Source organism: Phaethon aethereus, assembly GCF_964289735.1.
Source record: "Phaethon aethereus genome assembly, chromosome: 1".
Lineage (NCBI taxonomy): Eukaryota > Metazoa > Chordata > Aves > Phaethontiformes > Phaethontidae > Phaethon > Phaethon aethereus.
The window spans coordinates 149,601,324-149,627,386 of record NC_138575.1 but is presented as its reverse complement, the minus strand read 5'-3'; the positions used below and the strand labels follow the sequence as shown (position 1 = coordinate 149,627,386).

Sequence of the window (26,063 nt, the reverse complement as noted above, 5' to 3'; positions counted from 1 at the left end):
GCTCTCCTGAGAGTTTCCTCCTCCAGCAGCCGGGACATCTTCCCATGCCTCATGCTGCAAGAAGGTGTAATGCAAAACAGAAGGGATGTGGGCTGGGTGGGAGGGCTTCAGCATGGCTCTATTTTTAACCAAAAAAAGGTGGCGAATGTAGCGTGATACAAACACAGAAGGTTAAAGTGTGTGGTAACTGGAAGAGACAGATCGGGGGAAGGAAAAAAGGAGTTTGTCCACTCGGAAGGGAAAGATTAGGCCAGGGATGAGCATGGTTTTCGGCAGGCATGCCAGAGCTGGAACTGCATTCTGAACTTGATGCAACAGCTCCCTCGAGAGTGCTGTCCAGATAGTACTTTTGTGTCCAGAACCTGTACAGCAGGTGTTATTTTAATTAATGACAAATAAAAAGAGTGACTCCCATCACTTCCCAAGTCCAGAATAAAGTGAATCGGAATGAACTCAAGTCACGCATGGCTCAGTGCGGGCCACAAAACGGTCCCCTCACTGCTTCTGGCATGAAAGCCAACATCTTCTAATGAAATACATGCCATCCTTCCGAAGCAGAAGGAAATACTTGCAGGGCCTTGATTCACATGGGAGCAGTGACAGAGTGCACATGCTACAGAACATGTCACAGGGCTCTTAGAGGATAAAATCAGTTTGGGAGCATCAGAAAACTGAAGGCTGAATGAATGAGGAAGTGGATTTGCGCGCCTACTTACCAAGTTTCACTTCTGCATTCTCTGTTAACAACACATTTTGCCCTTTGATATCCCTGTGAATCACATGATGAGCATGAAGATGTGCCAACCCCTGCATTAAGAAGAGGAGAGGAAGGAGAGGACATTCAGAGTTAGGCTCTTGGCTTAGCAAGAGACTACGCATACCCAGCACACCCAAAGCCCAGAGCACTGGGTCTCGGGCTCTCCCTCAGTGGCTGGGTGCAGTGGGACCCATGGGAGCCTTGTAGCAGCACACTGCCCGCACAGCTTTTGGTGACAGAGCAGAGACACAGGCCCCACGTCACGCACACGCTGTACCTAAATACAGCCCAACATCTGCACTATGCAAACAACTCTCAATTGTCACGTGAAGAAAGTTCAGCTCCCAGAAAGTCTCCATGTAGTGACACTGTAAATGACATCTGTGTACATCAATGACATCTGACACACCCAGGGTCACCGAGAATTTAGTCTGGGGAAGGAGGGTGGAGGGGGAAAGGAAGCAGCATCAGGATGCATATATGCACCCCCGAGAAGGAGGTGGGAGGGTGATGGATGGGTGGTTATGTTTGAAGGAGAGGGACGACTGATGACAAACAAAAGCTCTGCTGCTCTTCTCTAGCCTCCATAAATATGAAACCAGATAATTGTTCCTCAGGAAAAAAAAAAAAAAAGCAAAAGAAAAGGAAAAAGAAAAAAACCATGAGCATTATACTTTCCAAAGGAAATAAAACCTCCTGGCATATGGTGCTTTTTGTTGAGACAGCACCTGGATGCATGCCCCAAAGCGTTAGCCATGTGGAGGGAGGGCTGAGGAAGACATATGTTGCATTTTACTCTCTAATGTAATTGGGAGAACAACAGGCAACCCTCTTAGCAACTGCCTGTATTTTGGTTTCTCTTCAGCTCTCTGCTCGGAAAATTGTAGTCTCCAGTGGGATTGTCTTGCCTGTTTGTGTTACCCTCATAGGCTTTTAATGTTTTATGAAAAATAAAGAAATAGAACCTTTACAGCTGCAAGAGGTTAAGAGAGTAGTGGTTGCTGTGGAGAAATATTTCCTAACACATGTTCTTCATTAAACGATCATTTACCAGTTTGCCTACATAACCACTGGGCTATTTTCTTTTTTTAAAACAGTTAATGAGCGTGACAAAAAAAACACCATCCACAATTCCTCCCCACACATGTCACAACTGAATCAAGTGAATGGCTGATGTCCCCAAGACCCTTCACTGGCTGCTAATGCTAGGTGTGGTCTTATTTTTCACAGGAATGAAGGCTTTTCCACAGCTTCACACAGGATACTTTTTAAAGCCGCCTGCTACGCCGACCCAGGCATAGAGATAATTGTCTGTTCTCTCCAGAGTACCATCTCACCTTACTGAAAAAACACATTTGGATTTGCAAAGGGCTGGCTGGAGACAGAGGAGCTCATCTCTCTTCTCCTGCAGTCCCCAGGCCCCTCCAACCGCACAAGGATCCACTGGCTTGACCCTCACCTTTGTCTCCACCTGCATCAGCCTTTGGCACTTCAGCTCATTTTAACTTTCTGTTACACCACCTCTCTCCTCCATCTCTGACAAACTTGGTGTCAAACAAGGTTTTGCAACATCTCATAGCAATGAGAGTTTAGCATTCCTTTTTTCCAGATATTCCAGTTCCTGCTAGCAAGCAATTAAGGCTCCTTTTGCAAATCTCTCACAGGAATGAGAAAACAGCTTTCACTTAACTCTTTCCTGAGGTAAATAATTTTTTCCTCTTCTCAGCGAGCATGACTACTTTACCTACGGAGAACCTAGGATGAATGCAACATAGCATGCAATACCTCCAAGGTCACACACTTCTCAAATCAAGCGTAAGAGCAGTCCTGCAGAAGTTAGCTTTCCACATATTAAAGCACGCTATCCATTTGATTTGAAATACAACCATCAGTAGGTGTTCAAATTTTCTTCTCCCTTGTAAACAACTGAAAATGTGCCAGCCCAAACGCCAGCAGCCGGACTCTCTCCTAACACATGGAATTAGAGTAAGAGACCAGAATCATATGCCTGTCTCACTCCCTCCCCATCTTAAAAATTGCCAAGGCAGAGCAAATGTGTAACACAGACAACAGCAGCATTGATTTATGCAAGAGCCAGTGGTGGTTTCCTTTCACATAAAGCCCTTCAGAACTTCATTTATGATGAGGCAATTGAACAAACATACTGTGTAGTGGTATGGGTAGGAGGCAATTTGTTTTACAAAGAAGCACGAGGAAAACCATACCAGATTTACTTGGTGCAGCAAACAAATGCCAATTCAAAAAGCACTTAAACTGTATCAACTGGAAATTAAATATAAAGAGTAATTAGTTAAAGCTTCAGTTTTAGAAAAACTGCTAAGTGGCATCCCTCTTCCTGAAGAACTTTTGCAGTGCCGTCTGCTAGCACTCCACAGCGCACAGCTAGACACGGCGTAGCTACTTGCTCTAGATAAGACTGCAGGAATATACAACACATGAGCACATCGCAGCACAGAAGCCCTGACTGCTGGCCTGACCCAACAACTCCCTTCCTCCACAGACTTGATTAGGAGCAGAGAAGGAGGGCTGCAAGCACATTTGGAAACGCCCATTCCACACCCTATTGTGTTAGGACACTGTTACAACCTCAGGCTTCTCAAAAAGAGTGTCTTATGGACACTGTTTCACAGCTTCTACAATAGGTAAAGGTCACTGGTTCTTCCACCGGTTTCTCATGACTAAAAATTGCTATTTTCTGCAAGGCTGCTGTTACAACGCAGTATAACTCCCACGGAGTTAAATGATGTGGAGCAGGCATCTACCTGCTCCTTACGCACTCTCCAAGCGATGACATGGCTAACAGGATTGATCAGAAACAGCTTCTTGCAGAACCTCAAGCTAGGCTACATCTTCGTAAGACTGCTTCTGTGTTTTCAAGTGGAGCAGACTATTTTCCTTACCCGGAGAATCTCTCTGGAGATATACGCTATCCAGTCTTCTTTCAGAGTATTCCCTTTCGTGTTCTTCACAAGGTCTGTGATAGAGCCTGCTCCACAAAACTCCATGACAAGCTGCAAAACAAATATCAGCATACACCAAGATTAAACGCAGTTCCCAGCTGCCTAGCGAAGCAAAATAATCAGGTTGCAGCATTGATTTGGGAAACCCTTGTGAAGCAGAGAGTATCATTTATTTTACATCTCTGCCTGGAAAATGGATTGAAACCAAATGTCTCCAATGTGTGTCAGACATATATGGAATATGTCTCACATTAGTTACCACATTTTCAAGGACTGATTTGATCATTGTAATTTAATGCCGGGAATCTGGATTTGCTCAGCTATGCAAAATGCATTTGCAGCAACAGGAGTAAGAGCACATCCAGTGCTGAAGGTAGCAAACTGATCACACCATTGCAACACATCTTATTCTTTAACTCTCATTTATTTATGGAAGAACATGCACTGGTATCTGTACCCTGCCATTTGAAACCCAAACTTCAATCCTCTAGGGGGTGTAGATGAGGCGGGATGAGAACTGTAATGGGTACCACTCTCAAGTGCGGCTTTCTTTTAACAGCCACGCATTCTTACTGCTCAGCTCATCTGCCTTGTTCCTATGGAACATGTTACTATCCATCTGGGAAATGGGGAAAAAAAAGTTACTTAAAGAGCAAATCCATCGCTGATAGCCAATCTTGGTTCAGCCATTCTCTTAAGGATGCATGATTAGCCTATGTGATTCACTTATCTAGCTGTTCAGGCAAGCACCAGACACTATTAGTTTGTCTTTCCATAATGTGGTATTTCTGTCATCCTCAAACTGTATCCAAAAGGGAAAGACTTATGAACATGCTTGAGAAATATCTGCTTACCCACAGTTGGTCGTCATGTCCTGGAGGACTTTTCTTAATGAAAGCACCATAATAAGTTGCAATATTTCTATGATGAGAATATTTCTTTAACATATTAATCTCCAGTTTGATTTCTTCTTCTTCGTCCTTTGAAATAGAACCAAAAAATGCATGTTTAATACACCACATGCATTATTTATTTCCTCTTCTCTTTCACACAAGTAGATTTTTTTTTAAAGTTCAATTTATACCAGCATCACGCTCAGTAAACACATCCTATGTTCATGCCATCAAAATCGTGTTTATTGAAATGGTCTAAAACAGACCTTTACTTTCCCGAGTTTTCAGTACTGCAAAAAAACGAATGAAGGATGCACTGGACTTCGTCCAATGATGAAGTAGGAAAGGATCTGTATGTATTATCTGTATTAAAAACCGTATGCTTGTAATACCTTAAGCAAATACGTAGCTAGCAGGCCTTTATTCTATGTAACCCAGAGAACTGGAAAACCGGAAAAATCTGTGAATTTACGATAGAAGAGTATTATTTCCATCTTCCCCTTTTTTTTCCCTTTAATTTTGAAAATTGCAACCAGTTCTACTTAAATGCCAGACAGCGGCTCAGCACAGTTGGCTGCCAAAGCAGGCCCTCCGAACTGGGTCCCCGCATGGTGGGGACCACAGGATCCCACCTCAGTGCCAACACAGGGCTGGCGCAGGAAAGCAGAGGTGGAGATCAGGAATTGCCCTCATTGCACTGACAAGGCGTTCACCTTGTGCGCAAGCTTCCTCCTCCTCCATCTGCCTCCACGGAGGAAGAGCAAGTGCATCAGGAAGAGAGGGCCGGGAGCCCGGGCGGTAAACAGGATGCTGGGACACAAAGGCAGAGGAAGGATTTCCCCCGGCTCCCCTCGCCTCAGCGAGGTGCCAACAAGCGAGCAGCTCAGGTGAAGGGAGGTCATCCCTTCAAAGAGCTGAAATGGGTAACACTATGCAACCACTCCTTAAAAACATCCACAACGCGTTGTCGAAGTGATAGTAGGATGCATTGCGTGGAAGGTTCGACGACGCATGCTTTGAGGTGGTGTCTGAGCAGGCAGCCAGCAGATACAGAAGATGGAGCAGACACCATACCACCCCCAGCTCTCTCTTACCACACCTAGACAGTGGGAGCCTTCATCTTGCACCTCTCAAGGCAACGAATGAAAAGGCAGCTGGTTTACCCCTTTAGGCACAATCTTTATTCATTCCACAATTTTCTAGCCTTAGATATCCAGGGGGAGAATGTCTACCTTAAATTGATTCCAGGAAGAAACCGAAACCTCTGTTCCCTAGGGTGGCTGGCTGATGGAAACGGTAGCACATATTTTGATTATCCTGTAATGTCAAAGCTGATTACATGAGAAAATTTTAAGCCTTAAACTTCCTTGCAATTTGTACCATGCTAGCAATCAAATATCCTATTCACGACACATGCAGATGTTAATACTAAGTACATGTTAACTATTTATACACACTGGTACACATGGCTTTAGCAAAAGAAACCACCCTATGCCACAAAGTAAACAATTATTTCAAATACACTCATAGTGGGGTGCAGTGCTGACTTGTAAATTATTATGAGAGAATTCCCAAAATGCACCAGGGATAAACTGTTCTTAAATCTTCTCATGACGCATCTTTAAAGTGAAATACTGTGTATTTCTGGAACACTGGACAAAATAGTAAAATAATATTATAAATCAAAGTTCCCAGTGAACAGCAGCCCTGGGAGAAAGCATTATCAGAACAGCTTTCTGAGCCAAAAGCTAACTCGGTGCTTCCTCAGCTGCTTCCTTGATGTTGTGTGATTTTTTAATTTATTTAGACTATATGAAAAAAACACCCCAAACAAAAAAGAAGAGGAATACATGCTTATACTAGAAACTACCACACTGAACTTTGGATTTAAGCAAAAAAAACTGTAATAGGAGCTTTGTTAAACTTAATGGTTTGGGACTTAATCGCTGATACGTTAATATGTGTAATTGGATTAGTCTGCTATTTTGTACTGACTTTTTATATAAAAATTATTTCCTACTCTCAGCACATGAACACAATAGTTTTTACAATACAATGGGCAGGATGTCCTAAACGTTGTTCATGTTTATCTGTTCTAACAGCCAAAATGACAATGCTTAGACAGGATCTATTTCTGAAAAATAAAAGAATAAAAAAGAAGCTGTTACTGCTCTTCCATTTTTTCCTTGTGGCTTTGTCAAAGCACCTGCTCAATGGCCTGCAGCAACCCCAACCATCTCCTTTAACTAAGGCTAAATAACGGTGCTAACTCCTATTTCAGTTGTCATTGAGCATTTGTCCACAACACAAATAGCATCTCACCTACAGTTCAATCCAGTCCAAATTCCAGCCTACAAAAATAAATGGATTCACTAATTCTTGCCAGGCTTTGGAGGACTCCACTTACTTAGTGTGGATCGATAGCTCCCTGGCACTGAGTCCTGAAGACTTTGTGGCGACAGGGACTATGATGAGGATTAATCAGCACAGAGAAGGCTGCAGTACCACTGAGGTATAGCAACTGGTGTAAGATTTAAAAAAAAAAAAAAAAAAAAAAAAAAGAAGGTGGTCAGACCAAAATTGTTTTTTTCCAGATTCAGGAACATTTTTTTCCAGGGTACTATTGATTTCATCCCAACGTGACATCTGAAAGAGGCCAAACAATCTGCGCCCTGCCGGTGTTTACTTCTCCCCCGTAACTACAAAAGGAGGATGAGGTCATTAGCCAAGATCCAGACACCAACCTTGCGGATGACTCGCATCAGGGCGAGATGAATCCCACCCAAAAATCTCACCAGACGAGACCGTTTTCACACAGGTCTCCGTACGGACACACGTGCCGCAGGGAGGGCAGGCTGCGGCCTGCAGCAGGGATCCTCCTGCGCAGAGGGAGGTGTTTCGGCGGCCGTCCCGGGATTTGGGCCTGTGAGCCAGCCTGAGACGGACGGTCCCTCGCCTCCTCCCGACAACACGTGCGCTAACAGTCTCGCCGTTTGCAGAGGTGCCAGGATCACAAAAGGAGACAATTAATACCGACTGAGGCGAGAGACTGTCATTCTCATGAAGTAATACAAAAGTACATCGTTTTTTCTTGGAGGAGAGAGGCAGCTGGTGAGCCCTTCCTAGTGATTTTACGCAGCTGGCATCAATTACCACTTTAAGCCATTATCTGTGGATACAAATTCCCGTTGCAACCTTCTTTGTCTGGGGCTGGTGCAAGTGTTTTATACTTATACATTCGCTGTCTGTTTGTGACAGCACGTCTGATTACCAGTAATTTTTGCAGTAAGCTATACTTTTGCAAGACTAACATGGTTAAATTAAGCTTGCAGCGGCTTTCCTCTCCCTCTCCACACGTTTCCCTTCAGAGATTAAATGGACATGTCAGCATCTCTAGGGATTTCTAACCGCAACGCTGTTTTATCAAAACGACTTTGCCTGTAAGATTAAAAACTGCATACGACGCCCGCACAGCAATTCACCTATGTACACTAAGATCATTTCTAACCATTTGAATTAGCACATTAAAAATAAAACGAGGCGTGTTACCTCTCAGCATGCCACCCAGCGGCGCTCCATCAGCTTCCTTACATCTGTAGCACAAAATCCCCACACTGCTTGTTCTTCCATTCATCACTGCACGCTGAATATCAGATTTTTTTTTTTTGCATGCAGACAGCAAATCAATGACTTGTTATTTTCATTACAGCACCATTTGCAAAACTGTGATGATTTAAGTATCTGAATGATTTAAGTATCTGACCATGGCTGCCACTGGAGTAACTCCCAGTCAAATAAAAGCTACTAGAGCAGATCCATGTAAGGAATATTAACCTGGACAGCTCAATTATGCCATTTCAGCATGTTTTCCAAAGGTAAGCCCCCTGCAACATTATTGCAAGAAAATCCTGCTTATTTATACAAATTCTTAGAAGACAAAGCACTTTGCCAGACATGGTGGTAGGGAGGGAGGGAGAAGGAGGGAACTACAGTTCTGTAAGTGCCAAAAGCAGGGAGGATGTAAACAACAGAAAAGGAAAATGACTCCCTGCCCCCCCCATTTTTATATGGTTCCCTAAACATCATTGTCTAGGTGCTTCAAGAGACCCAACCTGCCCCAGCCCTGCAACTAGTACAAGACCCCTACAAGAATCTGTCTCTGAGACAGAGCCGGGGAGGAAGCAGGGAATTACACTCTTTCCCAAGCTCTATAGCACAAGGAAATGATTTCAGGAGCTAAATTAAATTAAAAAAAAACAAAAAAAAAACCCCAAAAAAACCCACAAACAAACATCACAACACCTAAACGTACAGTGAGGAAGTATCCCAGGGCATGTAAGTGGTGACTTTCCATCCACACTCTCCTGGGGTGGAAGAGCTGCCTGACCACTGCTCTTTGATAGCTGTTGATCCTGCCTTCTCAAGGGATGGCACAGCTCAGGGAGGAGTAACTCAGGACAATTTCAGAAGATTTTATTTACCCCAGATGAGGGGAAACAGGAATGAGGAAACACGGCCAAGAAAGCATAAAGCAAGACAATGTTCTGTGATGAAGGTAGAGCAAGTTTATCTATCATGCCAGACGATTTATGTGCTGTCCTAAATCAGTTTGCAGAGGAATACAAACAAGTCCCTTCAGTAACTTTCCTTTCTAAGAAACGGCAACAAATCTCATCTCTCCCTGCACAAACAGCATCCAGTGATTTTAAGCTACAACTAAGCGCTTTAAAAATCGACACCGCTCCCCCACTGTGGAAAGCTAAACACGCAGGCAAAGGGGGATGGGAAAAGGGAAGTCTCCAAGTCTCCTTTCCTTTGCTTTCCTCCACGCTGCCCTCCAAGCACTGCCTGCCTATACCCAGGGAGCTGCACTGCCTGGAGAACGGTGGCTGGCGACAGTCTAAGCGGGGTTTCAGGGTAAGCTGAGCTGCTGAGGATCACGAGCTCCAGCACTGGCTTGTGGGATTTGGGATCTTTCAATCACAGGATAGTCGGATCTGTGTGGAGGGGCAGGCAGCAGCCTCAGTCCAGCACTGGGAGGGGCAAGGGAGCGCTAACCTATGGATGCCCAGAGCGGTGGAGAGGAAACTGGTTTGCCTTCAGAGGCACCAGAACCACGGCGACTCAGCCTTTCTTTCACCATCTCCCCCCAACACACAAGTTGAAGAAAAACAGGAGAAGCCCACAAGAAACCCACTTTATTTTCCTTTCTGCTTCCTCTCACTTTTTACTTCTGCTCTCCACCCACATTAACAAAAAAAAATTCTAAAAGGCACCAAACGCAAACAAAAGTCTTCCTGGATAAATCACAACACCAACTTTTGCAAACCCCCATTCTGCTCGTGTGTCACATCCTCCCTCCTCCCTGCACTCCAGACCTGGCCGACATCCATTCAGAGCTGAATCTGTCCAGGACAGGGAAAGTCTGAATAGTGCCTAGCACAATAGGTGACCTTTTCTGGTGCTGGAATCCATAATATACACACTCGTTAATAAAGTTCTCACACACAAGGGAGATGTTTTGGCGAGAAGAGTTGGGGCAGTATTGCATACAGCACGGTATTTGAACCAGGAGCTGTGGCGCTGCCTCCAAGCTGGGAAGGAGATTGTAATTTTGGAAGGAACCTAAACCACAGGATCAATGACACTCTGAGTGCCGGGCAAGTCCCTGCCAGCACCTGCCAAGGTACGAAGTTCGTATAAAGCAGAGCAGCTTGCAGCACAGAGCGCGCAACGTGGAGAAATGCAATCCTCTCCAACGCCAAAACAGAGTGTTGGAATTGGGAATAGGATATAAAATAGTTCTTAAAAGAAAATACCAAACACAGGCTTCTTGGGAGGGAAAACCTAAACTGTTTAAAAGAAAAGACTTTAATCAAGATGTGCAGTAAACATTTAACAAGTCCATATACAGTCCCTCCTAAATCTTAACATACAAGAGCCTCCCAACTTTCTTATTACATCCCGTCTTTCTTGAGAGTCTTTTATGGAGACTTTGAGCTTTGCTACCCTCAAGCTAAAGACCTCACACAAGTTTATTTCCCTTCTGTCTCTGTTACCTTCCCACCCCCAGCATTCACTGTGCCTGTCCCACTTCATGTGCAAGGTCTCTCTTTCACAGACCCCTTACACAGACTCTTCCCACCTTGGCATCGGTACGTTCATTTCTCTGCACCATCCTTCAAGTCCTTCCCAAACACGCACTTGTTCAAAAGCCTGCAGACTGTTTGCCCATAAGAAAATGCATGTCACACCATGCACTCAGTGACAGAGACACTGAAGGAGCACCAGACATCCAGCAAGCGGTAGCATGGGTGGTGAGCATCACCCCACCATCACTGTGAGGGTGCCTCTTGGACTTTACACCTTGCCCACGTATACAGCCCACGCAGAGAAAGCCTTTCACGGCCTTTACCACTTGCAAGTTTTCTGGAGCCCATCTTGTCACTGCAAGCTGCCCACCAGCCTCTGAGCCGCTTCCGCCGCCAGCACAGATCTGCGCTGCCAGAAGGAAGCAGCAGAGCAGCAAGACTCTGCCCAGGCACAGCGGTCACAGAAGGCAGCTGTGATGCTTTTTCAAGGGTCAAAAAACCCCCGATCTTAGTTTTGTGAGAACCGGTTGGGAGAACAGGGCTGTCCTTATGACCACGTTTGGTTACCTTCAGTCGCAAGATTTCATCAAGCAGGTTAGAAACACACTTCCCGACACATGCAAAACAGAGGCTGCTTTGTCTCCCCTCGGCACAACACCCTCTCTACTGCATGCTAAAGGCACCATCTGAAACAAGAGAGAAAATGAGCCAAATTGTTCGCAACAGTGCCATCGCTGAGGCTGCAGCCATAAAGCAACAATTAAATTAACTAGACAAAAAAGCATGAAGGAGAGCTAGCTCTGAAGCCGGGTCCCAGTACTGCCCGAAAGAGCCTGTGTAGCAGCATTGTGCAGGCACAGGAGATGGAATCACGCGCAGGCAGGAAGGAGCCAAAAACCACGTGAAGACAATACTTGTCTGTTGTCTCCCCCCAAACCACCTCCTCTGCCAGTCACTCCGACAACAATATTTTCTTTCTTGCCTGATGTGCCCCCGGTGCCTTCACTGGTCGCTGAATGAGCTGTGCTGAAGGCACAGAGACTGCACTGCTGCTGACCTCCGCCAGTAAAACCCCAGCATGCCATGGGCTTTTTCCGAAGACAACCAAGAGAGAAACCTCCCAAGGACAAACCCCTTCAACCGTTTCTAAGGCTAGTCCCTCGATCCTGGTCATGATTACTTAAAAGAATTTCCTGCTCAGACTGCATGTTTATCCCAGCTATACAATTCAACTGTCCATCCTCATCAAGCCTAAATTATGTACAAGTTATGCAACAAGCTAGCCTTATACTGACATCTTCAGAGCCCTCATAAAAGAGAGAAGGTTTAGTACCCTACTTCCATTGCTATTATTCACACTAAAAACGCTTGTTGCTATACTATTCTACATCCAGTCTCAGGTATTTTGTGATCAGAACAAGCCCTTGCCAGCAGATATGAAAAATAAGTCCATGTGTAAAGGAACGAAATTAAATCAATTTCCTTTCTGCAAACCTCCATGCTCAGACAGTAAGAGGAGACATAGATGCTGGAGAGAAAACAGGCTTCTGCACAAAGCCAAAAAGTTGCACAGTTTTTCTACACCCCACCTCAGCGTGCATTTGATGCCAAGGAAATAAGCATTTCTGGGGGTGACAGAGCCAGGGGAGGCGTTTGCCCACCGCTCAGCCCCTGCTCTCCCGGGCAATGTGAAGCCCCAGCATGCCACCACTCCCACCTGGAGGGCAGATCTCCTTCCCAAAGGGGATCGATCCCATGGGTCCCTCCCTGCATGTGCAGTCCAGACACTGCTGGTCCACGGTTTGGACCTGGGAGATGGAAAAGGTTCCCAAGTCCTGCAGGTTTGATGCAGCTGAAGAGATGCAGCAAGAAACTGAAGTTCTGGTTTGAAACTAAGCTTTAAATTTTAAGGAGGGTGGGCAGAAGGCAAACATCTGAGAGAAGAGAGAAAACAAAAGGCTGAAACGACTGAAAGTGGATTTCCTATGTACCAAATGCCACACAGAAGCAATATGAACAGAAATTTAAGCTGGGAAAAATACAGTAAAAATGGCAGTTCTGGCGTAACACTAATGTTCTTTTAGTACATACATCATGAAAACCTATAATTACATAAAGACACTGTATTTCCTTACAGGATAGATTCCTTCAGTATACAGCCTCACACCCACACTGACCAAGTTCTGTAGATGAGCAGGGAAGAGGGATTTACTAACAACCCCTCTTTCATTTTGTACAGAATGAAACCCAAATGCTAAAAAAACAAAATATCCCAACAGTTCACGACCATGAACCCAAAAGCTGTCACCATGCACACCCGAACAGGAACAGAACAAAGGAGAGGAAGGAAAAGTAATTCCACTCCGGCATTTCCTCGGGGCTGTTTCACATAGGATCTTTTATTAAAAGGAGATGGGGCTAGAGAAGTAGCTGACGAGAGAAATTCAGAAGCTCCATCACATGCTGTCGTTTCTTCGCCTGACAGTGACGGAGGGCTCGGCACTGCTTGGGACGTGATATTATTTAGGCCAAAAGCAAACACACAGATTTGAGAAGCAGAGGAGGCAGACTGGCAATGGTACCCCCAAATCAATCATATGTTAAAAAATAACATTAAAATTTTAAGAAAACATGGAGGACCGTGAACAAGCACCACCACAATTGCCAGCAGCGAGCAGCTGGCAGCCACAAAGCAAGTGCCTCGCACTTCCAGGAGAGACAGTCCCACCACTGACCTTCAGCCCTCCATGGGACAGGTCCCACCTCCGGAGGACACACCTGTCACCTTATGGGCACCTTTCCCCTCCTTGCTAAATCATGGGCACCCAGGGCAGCCACGCTCCAGGCTTCAGCACAACCACTACGTGCTTAAATTTAGGTAGAATGAATCCAGGCTTTGGTCATTGGCGGCATCAACGGCAGCAAACAGCCACTGGAAGACTACCAGTTTTATTACAGACTTTGGCTTTTGAACCCAAATCAACTGGTAGGTGGAAGAAGAACTTTGTAACACATTGCTAATCCCTCAGCTGTCCACATTCCCTAAATCTTCTAGGCTTTAATTAAGCAAACCCTCCTCATTAAAATGTTGTGAGCGCTGCAATTTTTCCTTCCAAATATTTAAAACTCCGTCTGCAACTCTAACAAAGCCCTGCATTTTGTCAGAAAATGACTACTAAGAAAAGCCCTGAAAACAAAATTACTGCATTTTCTTTGCAACCAAACCACTTCTATAAAGTGACATACTTCACTTAGCCCATCACTACGAAGGAATAGATTTAACACTGCTTTTCTTTTCTGACAGATGAAACAACATCTAACAGCCAGCCATCACATCCCCAAACACTGAAGGTAATATGCTGGCTTAGGAGCTAATATCCATGTTCAATGCCCATTGTATGTGCTGCTGGTAACCTATGCTCTGTTTTACACCCACAAAAGGAAAACTTCAAATTTTGGGCTACACTACAGCCTCCAAAAAACTCCTTGTAAGCAAGGACTAGTGTGAGATCATGATCTGACTTATTCAACACAAGGTTTCTTTTGTGAAGCAGCCAAAATATGTAAATTACCCTGGAATAAAAGGAATCGTCCGATCTGTACATGTGTCTTACAAACATGATTGAATGACACAGTGCAAATGCACAAGTCCTTACAAGCTTTAGTATCAGGTAATCTTTGCCTAAATGTTAAACACTTCAGCTCCTCTGGTCCAATATTAGTCACCACTCAACCTCTGTCGGTAATCCACAACCTTCTCTCCTGCCTTACGCAAACAAAGTACTGCAAATGCAAAACACCAGGCGCCAACAGGGAGGACCCAAGAGGTTCAAAGACCAGTTCCTCTCACCAGATGAGGGGCAGAAGGGATCGCAAAGAAATTTGTGACACCAGTCCGCCGTCGTGTGTGTGAGAAACTGGCTGAATATATACTGTCCACGCAGGCCGTGGGTGGCTGGGGTGAGGAAGGGAGGACACCAGACCAAGCCCTACAGGCTTGTCAAATTTCATTTTCAATTTTAAAAATACCTCAGAAAACACCTTCGGTTTCTTTCACTGACATTGCAAGCAAAGACAGCTTTGAAAGCCAGCAGGAAGAAGCTTGCTCCTCCTCCCTTTGCCACCATCTCCTTCTCTCTCTGGTTTGGTGAGAACTGCTCCTCCCAGCAGCAACAGGGCAGAGGATCAACATCAGCTGTGAAACAGTCAGCCCTACACACACCCACAGAAATACCCTGTCCAAGTCCCCAAACCACCTGCTGCTTCCTGGAGAGGAACGGGCTTCTTCTGCAAAGGGCAAACCCAGGCCCATGGCTGATGCCCAACCAGTCCTGGGGTTTCTGCTCCTCCATGCTCTTCTGCAGCATTCCAGAAACCTACAACCCAACAGCAGTTTTGGGGGTGAAAAAACACTGCCAAGCTCTGCTACTCTGTGGGAACGAACAGAAAAGAAGTAACTAGAAATGTATGGCCTGAAACCAGTTTTGCTGGAGCAAAGATCTCTCTTCAACTTGCTTGTTCACATAAGAAAGGAATCCACACTTGTAACCCTAAAGGTTTTCAAAGCAGGAAGGACTATAGATACTATATTTTACTTCTAAAATATACTTGTGCTCAGAAATACAGCTTTTTTTAAAAAGGAAATCCATTACAGAATGATTTACAACTGACTGACAAGATGATGATGATGATGACTCTGTAATTATCAGGTCCAACCACTCAAATTATAATTTATCGGCAGACACACAAACTACTTGATTCACAGCTAACATTTTCTTCAGCACACACTAAGTCCTTCCTAAAACAAGAGAGGAGATAGACAACCTCTTATCAGTAACAGATAAATGTGGCTGCTGATGAGAGGAATTCAGGGACATCTGCGAGGGGCAAATTTTCCTTCGTGTTTGTGCCAAACCCTTCCGGAGGACAGATGACAACCAGGATTGCAACCAAAAGGCTTTCCCTTTGTATTCATGCAGGAACAGCTGTTAGACAGGTACAAAGGTACGGCCACATCTGGACACGCGTGATAAGTGAGTTCTTTATAAAATCAGTTGCTGAGGTTTTGATTTTCTTTGGTAGATTAATGCTGACTTATGCACAGCATTTAAAATCGCCCTGCGCTGCCAAAGCTCTCTAAAGGCTGTGCACTTTAGTGTACAAGTAAGTGCATTTGGCGTTACGCCACTATGTACAAAATCATTTTCATGCAGCTGCCAGCAGAAGGGAACTATATTCTTGGACCAGATGTTTTTGTTGTCGGTGCTGCCAAGCACGCCTGGAAACCTCACAGCTGAGCGGTGCTGCAGGAGTGAATTAACAATGAACAGAGCTGCAAGATGCTCGTGTCCATCTATCAGATGGGGCATCACGGCCCCCTCTCTCCCTTCTTCCCCCTCTCTGAGCAAGGAAGCTGCCGATAGCCAGCTCATTATTTACCTGTCCCGAGAAGAAAAGCCCTTCTGCCTCCACCAGGATAAATGAAAGCAACAAACGCTTGCAGAAAATATTACACCCCAGCTGCATTTACCCTTAACTGGGCAGGCAACAAAGAGACCATGATTAACAACCAAAAAATAGGAATTGAGAAAGTACAAATGGTCCTAATACAGGTACAGGTTTGTTTTTGCTTCTGGGCTGTGAACAGGCTTAGCATTTATGCTAAGCCTGAGTGTTTCACCTCAAAAAATCAGAGCCGCTATGGCATCTCAGTCTCCAGTTTAAAAACAAACAGCTCGGATCCCAGCTCTTGAGCTGAAACCCTGAGAGCCCTGGCAGGAGTTTGGGGACAGGAGTCCCCTTCCCAAGCCCGACACCAGTGCCCAGTCAGGCTCGGCTGCTCTTCGCCCTGCTGCCCCCGAGCTGCCAGCCTTGCCTGGCCTCTCACGACTGCATCACAACCGGCAGAGGGGACCCACAGAGGCTACAGGGGCAGAAGTAGTGAATTGTCGCGCAGCTGCGTAGAACTGCGGATGCGTACGCACAGCAGGCAAAAAGTGGTCTCAATGGGAACAAAGGAGCCAGCACAGACACCCAGGTGCTGATAAAAAGAAAAAGAGGTTCACTCAGTCCAAAACTGTCCCTTGACGGGCCCACCCTAATTCAACCACAAAGTCTGTAGGAGAAACCCGAGAGGCCAGGCCACGCCGCCCAGAAAGAGACACCCCTGCACCCGGCAGGGAAGCACACCCGCTTCCCCACCCAGGCCGCAGCCCTCCCTGGGCGGCCAAGGGCAGCGCCGCTCCTTCGGGCTCCTGGTGAGAGGGTCGCTTCTCTGTTTATTCCGCTCACTGGGCATCCCACGAAAGGCAGCAGGAGGAGGACGGGTGTCGTGAGCCTGCTGGGTGCTGCTTCGGGTCTCCTCAGACAGGCAGTTTGGACAGGCACAGCCCGCTCCTGTACCACAAGCCACTGTTAAAGTGCAACACTCAGCAGCTTGTTTGTAAACTAAACACAGGCATAACGTGTTTTACTGAAATCCTCCTATAGGGGAATGATCTGACCTTCCTCAGAAAGAGTATTGTTTTGGTTGCCCCGGCCTCCAGGAGCCACTGCATCTCCTGTGCCAAACATGGCCCCAGCCCGCTCACCTCTAACGCCCGGAGCAGTGCCTTCCTCAAGGATAAATTCAAAAGTTACATGTTTAAAAAAAAAAAACAAAAAACAAACAAAAACCCAGACAGCCTCTCCTGTCCAGATAAATAAATGGTCTCCTTTCTCAAAGACTTCTCCCTTGAAACAAAGGTAATGCTATCACTACAGGGTCCCAAGGGAAGATGATTCATGAGCAGGAAAAGGCCTGTAACTCTGTGCTCAGGGTACTCATCCCAACAGATATTACAACTTTTTACTATGCTAGTCCCATAAAATGAAGAAGTGACAGTCTGAAAAGATATTCCTTTAATCACACTGATTTGAAACAAAACAAAGAGCCATTAACCCAGCAAAAGCATGGGGGATGGAGGGAGAGGACATTTACATCCAAAGGAGGAAACCTGGACTGTTTGGAGAGCTTAAAAATTCAGGAGAATATGCTTTAAGGCACCAGATTTGCTCAGAGAGGATCTGTGTGACAATGAAGCCATGCACAAAGGGACAGCCTGCAGCAACCCCGCCAGCTCCAGCTCCACCACCAAGGCAAGCGTCCGCCGGTTGGTTTGGAAACATTACCAAGCAGCATAGAAGCAGCAGAAATCCCACACACAGCAAATCAGACCTCTCCAATAGCTGGAGAGAGGCAGCTAAGTGAAAGACCATGTGCTGTGGAGGTCAGCTTCTGCCAGACTACAGGCATCTGAACAAAGCCCGTCACGGCTGGAGGCTCCTCTCCTGCGGTTTCCTGCAGCCTCATCCTTCCAACGGGTGCATGGAGAAATCCCAAAGCCCAGTCAAAAAAGAAAGCCTTACAGAAATTGTTGGTTAAATTGGTTAAGCTTGTCTTTGCCGGTTTACTAACAAATGACGTTCTGCTAGGAAAAGCCTTTAGCTGCGCTCTGGCTGTCATGAATTAAAAAGCAAGGGGCGGAAGGTGCAGAATAGGAAAAGGAAGAACAGGGAGGCTATTATAAAGATAGCAAAGCATAATTAAAAAAAAAAAGGAAGTTCTAAGGTTATGGGTGCTTTTTTTTTTTAAAAAAAAAAAAAAGTCTCCCCAAATCAGCTCCATCTGTAGTCTCCAAGCATCTGGGGGTTTCTGCCAAAGTGATCAGTAGCAAAGAGCTAGCATTTGTCTTTGAATCGCAGCCATTATGTGCTCCAGCGTTCCCACACCACAGAGAGAAATCTGAGGCGCTCGCAGTTCTCCCTGGGCTAACGCCGAGCTGCTGATCCAAAGCACAAGGGATGACGGCAGCGCATGTGCGCTGCTGCATATAAAGGCAAGGCACGGTGGAAAAAAAGGACATTGCCGCTTTTCATGACCTATAAAACTTCCTCACTGTGAGAGCAGGCTTGGCTGAGGGCAATTCTCCAACTCATTGGCAAACCTCTTCAAAGCAAGACACCCAGCTAAGGTTGTCTTTCATACAATACAGCCCTTATTCCCTCACGCCTTTGGTTCGTGAGTAGACTCTTTCCCCCAGGAGCCGTCGCACTAGCAGCCATGCAACAGTCGCAGCCCAGTCTTGGCCACCTCTCTCCAACGCTGACACTGCAGCACTGGCCTGGAGAGCGGGCATGTGCCCACGCACACCAACAACCTGCACGGCCCAGCCTCTTCCCTTCGGGGAAGCGCAGAACACCGCAAAACCCTTTAGCTGCTGTTTGCTGCCCATCAGCCCTACTTGCCCCACACCTGGAGAGCCAGGTAAGGCCCTGTTTCACCATTCACCTTGTAAAGATGATTAAAAGAGAAGATTAAAAAGGAAAAAAACTAACGATGAAACACGTTCTTTGAATGCAAGCTGCAAAAAACTGCTGGGCACCAGTAAGCTCCTACTTGTGTAACTCAGAGGTCTCTCTTACGTTGCTGTGTATCAGGTTTCAGAAGAAATGTCTGGCTCCTGACATCATGCAGAAGGCAAGCAAGTTTCTCGCTCTGAAGCCCTCTAGTGATGGCCAAAAGCACAGCAGTCACACAAGTACTCGCTTTGAGTGCAACCAAGAGGAAAAACTGAGACAAACTCATGCATGAGATCACTGCTTATCAGCCACGCCAGCTCGAGATGGCCACGCCAGCTCGAGATGGCCACATCTCCAGGAGCATGCAACAGCTCATGGAGCCATGCTAAACAGAGCATTTGCGGCTGTTTATCCACACTCTAAGTGGCTATTTGTCCTCCAAAGGCTGATGAGTATGGGTATTTTGTGAACAACCATGAATTAGACCCCTAATCGAAAACAGGCATCAGTCCATCATGAGTGGTTCTTAATTAAGACTCATGAAAAAAACCGTGGAAAATTCACAAGAATGTAGGCTTGATGCTAAATGTCTTTTTTTCTTTTTTTGATCTCAAACACTGAAATCCTATTTCTTGACCTATAATGTGCCTTAGCAATAGGCACAATCTCCGCTGTACACCAAACACACAGCTCCTGAATACTTAAGTTTCCACAACAATATTCATCCCATGCACTATCGAGCTGTAGAGAAGACCAGTAGAAGAAACACCTTCATTTTTTTCTAAGAAAAATTCCTATTATTTCCCCCTCCAGCATTGCCTCAGGTATGCTACTGTGTCAGAAGGTCTTTCCTGTAAAACTACAACACTCAGCCCAAATCCACTGATTTGCAGAAAACCCACTGATTTGCATTCTTCTGCTTTATTGACCATCTGTATAACATCCACCTACTACAGCACCAGCTATGTATTTTTTATATCTCAAAGTGGCAAATCATTAGATGCATCATACGTAACAATGTTAAAATGAGCATTGTTTCCCACAGTAGAATCACAGAATAATTTGGGTTGGAAGGGACCTTTAAAGGTCATCTAGTCCAACCTCCATGCAATAAGCAGGGACATCTTCAACTAGACTAGGTTGCTCAGAGCCCCAGGTCCAACCTGACCTTGAATGTTGCCAGGGAGGGGCATTTACTACCTCTCTGGGCAACCTGGGCCAGTGTTTCACTGCCCTCACTGTGAAATGTCTTCCTTACACCTAGTCTAAATCTACCCTCTTTCAGTTTAAAACCATTACCCCTTGTCGTATCGCAACAGGCCCTGATAAAATGTCTGTCCCCATCTTTCTCATAAGCCCCCTTTAAGTACTGGAAGGCTGCAATGAGGTCTCCCCAGAGCCTTCTCTTCTCCAGGCTGAGCAACCCCAACTCTCTCAGCCTTTCTTCATAGGAGAGGCGTTCCATCCCTCTGGTCATTTTTGTGGCCCCCTCTGGACCCGCTCCAACAGGTCCATGTCTTTCCTGTGATGAGGGCTCCAGAGCTGGACGCAGGACTCCCGGTGGGGTCTCACCAGAGCGGAGTAGAGGGGCAGAATCACCTCCCTCGACCTGCTGGCCATGCTGCTTTGGATGCAGCCCAGCATACGATTGGCCTTCTGGGCTGCGAGAGCACATTGCCGACTCATGTCCAGCTTTTCATCCAGCAATATCCCCAAGTCCTTCTCGGCAGGGCTGCTCTCAATCCCTTCATCAGCGAGCCTGTACTAATACTGGGGGTTGCCCCAACCCAGGTGCAGGACCCTGCACTTGGCCTTGTTGGACCTCATGAGGTTCACGTGGGCCCATTCCTCAAGCTTGTGCAGGTCCCTCTGGGTGGCATTCTGTCCTTCAGGCACGTCAACCACACCACACAGCTTGGTGTCTTCTGTAAACTTGATGAGGGTGCTCTCGATCCCACTGCCTATGTCATTGATAAAGATATTAAAAGAGTTCTGGTCCCAACACAGACCCCTGAGGGACACCATGCATCACCGATCTCCATCTGGACATTGAGCTGTTGACCACCACCTTCTGGATGCGACCATCCAACCAATTCCTCATCCACTCAACAGTCTACCCATCACATCCATACCTCTCCAATTTAGAAAGAAGGATGTTGGGGGGACTGCCTTGGCAAATGCCTTACAGAAGTCCAGACAGATGACATCCGTAGCTCTTCCCTTGTCCTTGACTGATGTAGTCACTCCACCACAGAAGAACAGTAGGTTGGTCAGGCAGGACTTGCCCTTGGTGAAGCCATGCTGGCTGTCTCGAGTCACCTCCCTGTCCTCCATGTGCCTTAGCGTAGCTTCCAGGAGGGTCTGTTCCATGATCTTCCCAGGCACAGAGGTGAGGCTGAGGGGTTGGTAGTTCCCAGGGTCCTCCTTGCTACCCTTTTTAAAAATGGGTGCAGTCTTTCCCTTTTTGCAGTCTCCAGGGACTTTGCCTGACTGTCATGACTTTTCAAGTATCATGGAGAGTGACTTGGCAACTGCATCAGCCAATTTCCTCAGGACTCTGGGATTCATCTCAGCGGGTCCCACAGACTTGTGTCTGTTCAGGTTCCTCAGGTGGTCTCAAACCTGATCTTCTCTTATAGTGGGAGGCACTTTGCTCCTCCAGTCCCCGTCTTGCAGTGGATCCACTTGAAATGTGTGGGAAGAAAGACTGCCAGTGAAGACTGAGGCAAAGAAATCATTGAGCACCTCAGCCTTCTCCTCATCCATTGTTACCAGTTTGCCAGTCTTGCTCGTCAGGGGGTCAGCTTTCTTTGACCTTCCTTTTCTGGCTGACATACCTGTAGAAGCCCTTCTTATTATTCTTTGCATCCCTTGCCAAGTTTAGCTTCAGCCATGCCTTGGCCTTCCTAACCTGATCCCTACACAATCGGGCTGCATTACTCTTCCCAGGATACCTGTCCCTGCTTCCACTGCCTGTGCATTTTCTTCTTGCCTTTTAGTTCAACCAGCAGGTCTTGACTCATCCATGCTGGTCTCTTGCCTTCCTTTCCTGATTTATTACAGTAAAGTCTGCTCTAACATCTGTCGTGGTTTAGCCTTAAACCAGGACACATCTTATATATCTTAAGGTCACTTTATTGCCAAAGAAACTGCTGATTTAAATCATACCTAACTAATATCTGGAGGAAGTAAGAGTAATATCCAGTGAATTAACAATGGCACCACACAAGCATACACAGCAAGGGCAGGCTGGACTTTTGATTCTGGACTTTACTTAAAGCAAACTGATGTCTTTCAGAAGTAGATCTACCTAGGGTACCTGGCTTAGCCCACTAAAGGGTTGTTTTATTTTGCCATTCACTAACCAAAGCACCATTAAACTCAGGATTAACAAGGTTCTTGGCCTGCAAATACAGGGCATGGTTCAAACTGTGGCTCACCGAAGCCAGCCTCCCACAGGTCACCAGATCAGAGGCAGCTGGCATTACACATCCTGAGCACAGGTTTTTTGTCTCCACCATTGCTGCCACCCAGCAATTCTTTGCTCTGACATTATCCTGAACACTGGAATTCAGAATCACAATAAATGTTATGGAAATGGTCCAAAGCAGAAAGCGAAGTAATTCCTGAGGCAAGCAAGCAGACTAAAAATAGCCCGCTGTGCAGTGGAAAGAATTAGAGGGTGGGGGAATCCCTGCAGAAGACCTTTATACTCCGTTCTTATTCCTAAATCTGCAGGTGTCAGGCACTACAAACAGCCCCTCAACGGCCATCGCAGGTGGCCAAGGAAGATGTGGCCACGTTGCTGGAAAGGCGTCGCAGCTGGCTTTCCTCCTGGGTTCACGCTGCAAAGGGATGGCTGCAGGGGTGTGCTTCCCCCACGGCCTCACTGCTGTAACCCCGAAAATATGCTGCTGCTGCTTGTGGGCTAGGTCCCGGCCACTGCCTCTCCCCCTCTCTGCCCTGCCTGGCCCCTCTCACCCCCCCCCCCCCCAGGCCAGTAGAAAGCTAATCTGTATTTAAAAACAAAAAAAAAAAAGAAAGAAAAGAAAATACTTGTTTGCCAGCAAAGCTCTCTGAAAGATGGGACCAGACAGATGATGGGAAAGGCGGGGAAGAGAGGCAGGGCTTCCCCTGCAGTAGCAGCCGGACATCAAATTGGTTTTGCTGTATTGTAAAACCACATCTCTAGGGAGAAGATAATAGAAAATAGGGAAAACTGGTAGACACTTATGTCAGGAGGAAGCACTGCTATCACAGCAAAATGCCATCTGAACATTTACAAATAGAAAATGCAAGTGTTCCTCCTTTCTTTCCTGCCAGTAGGAAAAATCCTTTCCTGAATTTACATGCATGTTTGTTTGTTTACATTTGTAGGCATGGGAAAGAGAATGAGTTTGCATTTGCATGCGGATCCATCTATTTTTACAAGAACAGTGCAAACTCTAACAATTTGTGTTGCAAATCAAGACTAGGCTAGGTACATTTCCCAAACTCTTTTAACCATAATCGAGGAGCAGCAGCAATTCTGAAATAGGAACTGACATCACCCTCAGGGACTCGAATTTGAGCGGAGACTTGTTTGACGATACAGCCCCCTCTGATCTATAAATCAGTGCAACTCTATCATTTTATAATTGACTCAAGGCTTTACATTTCAACAATTTTTTGCAAAGTGATGTAAGCAAGAGAAGCAAAAAGAAAAACTTAGAGTGAAAAACGACTAATTCATTTACAAAAACGTGTTTGTCTCATGGGCTCAAAGAGAAGAAAAAGCAATAAATGCTAGAGAAAAGGCCACTGAGGTAAAATATGCAAGAAACAAATAAAACCCTCCTTAATGGTGCTGCCTTTGCATCACTGTTTCCACAGCAGTGACTCACGGCTGCCTGCCCGCCCACAGCCCCGGCCGGGAGGACAGGTTAGCGCAGGGGAGCCAAGCAGCCAGCAGCCAGCCACGGGGATGCTCGCTCTCCCTGTTGCCTGTGGTCTCTTTGCCCAATTATATTTCCATTCGGTAAAATATTCCACATAAGAAACCAATTTTCAGGAATCACGGACACTCTCCTTTCTTGTTCTCGCACGCAGAGCCAAGGTGCTTTGCCAGGCTAGTAACAGTTATCTGAAGGTCCGTGGGTTGCTGTGTTTACACTAGGATTTCCATTGACTTTTCCCCCAACTCTAGAAGCAAACTCTAAAATTCAGTTCAGGAAGAAGGAGCTGCAGCGGAAAGTATCCCCGCTCTAGTGAAATGCTGCAGAAACACCTCATACATCAACCAACATGCAAAAAAGCTAGAAGTCTATTTCTGGAACTGACCTCTCCCCTAGGCAGAGAGAGGGACATTTGTGAAGGCCCCCATCATCCTGCAAAACTAGGTGCAAAAGAGAGCAGGCTGTTGAACTCTCACCACACCTTTTGCACCAGTGATGCGCTGGGTAAAGAAACTACCCTGTTACCTGGTGGACATGAGGCAAAACACAACACTAATGTGCCTGCTCTCCACATAGGAGTAGTCGCTGCTTCTGCTGCTAACTTGCTCACTTCTCACAGGCACACCTTTCAGATCAAAACATTTGAGAAATAAAGCCTGACACCAAAAAAATCAACATGGAATCACTGGAACAAAAAGATGCCTCCTTGGCCAGGCTCCCATTGGTCTAATCCTGCTTGAAGCAGGGTCTTATTAAGAGAGATAGCAAGGACAGAAGAGCAAAACTAAACTGTGTGTTTATTATGAAGCACCAACTTTTGCAATTTAATGACAACACCTTTGCACTTCTATTTAGCAGTAGAAAATGTTCTCTGCCAAAGAGGCTACACAAAGCAAGCTCAGTGGGCTTTAATCCCTTTCAGATTAAACCTATCTAGAAGAATATACACAGGCCCCTTGTTGGAAAGGATTTGAGACTTTTCTAGGCTCAGGAGACAAACAGCATCTTCTCCTACAATGATCAACCAAACTAGTTTGCACAGCATCTTCAAGGCTCTTTTAACACTTAGGTCAGTCATGTGCTTCCCATTGCATATTTAAGAGATAGGGCATAGGGGGAGAAGAACGCTTTCCTGTAAGGCACAAGGGGAGCACTCATCGTGGTTACAAATCAGCTCAGAATACAATGAATTCCCAGGTCCTTGAGCATTAGCACTTGCTGCTATCATCTCCAGTTTTAGGAGCTGGGCTTTAAGACTGTGTTTTAGCCAACAACTCCCTACACAATCACTCAAACTGCATCTTGCAAAAGGAGCACTGTCAAGGGACTGATAGCAAACATTTTTGTCTCATTAAATATTGGAGAATAACATTGCTATTTTATAGTTATATATACATATGCACACATTAAGAAAGAGAAAGAGGAGAAGAGAAATCATGTACAATAATCTCAAATGTACAATACTATTTGTGTATCTGTAAACTAAAGAGAGAACCAGAGGGAGATTTTAAAATGTTTAAAAGTAGTTTGCATGTGCTACTTTGCACACATTCCTATACCTGCAGCACTCACTTGAAAGCCAAGCACCAGAACCTTCTCTTAAAAAAAAAAAGGTAATCTACCTCCTCCTCCTGATTTACTGTAAAACAGTGGCCAGCTGACTGGTAACGGACAGTGGCTATGGTCTGCCTACCATTCCCAAAGCAGAGGCTATAAATTTCAGCCTCTCTTTTCTCCACACAGCCTGACAGTTTTCACATAACTTGTAGGGACTCTGTGTCTTTGGAATTTCTCCTCCTCATTAAACTTGGACGAAATTGGCCAGTCGATCCAAGAGGTATTTGGTGGAAAAAAAGGCAGGACACACACACTATCGCCAAGAAGCCTCATTTCCTTAGGAAGTCAAGATAAAAATAAGGAATGTCACAGGAAAAACAGGAGGAGCCCAGAGGCAGGTGCGGTTTATGAAACTACAATTAAACACAGTCAAGAAAGATTACATTTCAAGCAGATATATCCTCTTTAACGTAAACAGCAAATTAACTCTCCTGTCTTTGATCCTAATG

At 45.7% G+C, this 26,063-nt stretch overlaps 1 protein-coding gene across 13 annotated transcripts in view; it reads right to left on the bottom strand.

The window, feature by feature from the left end:
- MAP4K4 (mitogen-activated protein kinase kinase kinase kinase 4) overlaps positions 1–26,063 on the bottom strand; it is a gene marked incomplete at its 3' end in the record, with an annotated part of 164,845 nt that overhangs the window by 53,366 nt on the left and 85,416 nt on the right. For all 13 annotated transcript variants that reach the window (XM_082009076.1, XM_082009071.1, XM_082009072.1 and 10 more), the window contains exons 4-6: positions 4,593–4,718; positions 3,679–3,789; positions 717–807 (exon numbers count right to left, since the gene is read on the bottom strand). In XM_082009076.1, the coding sequence (XP_081865202.1) occupies positions 717–807; positions 3,679–3,789; positions 4,593–4,718 (328 nt within the window). The remainder of the gene's footprint in view (positions 1–716; positions 808–3,678; positions 3,790–4,592; positions 4,719–26,063) is intronic.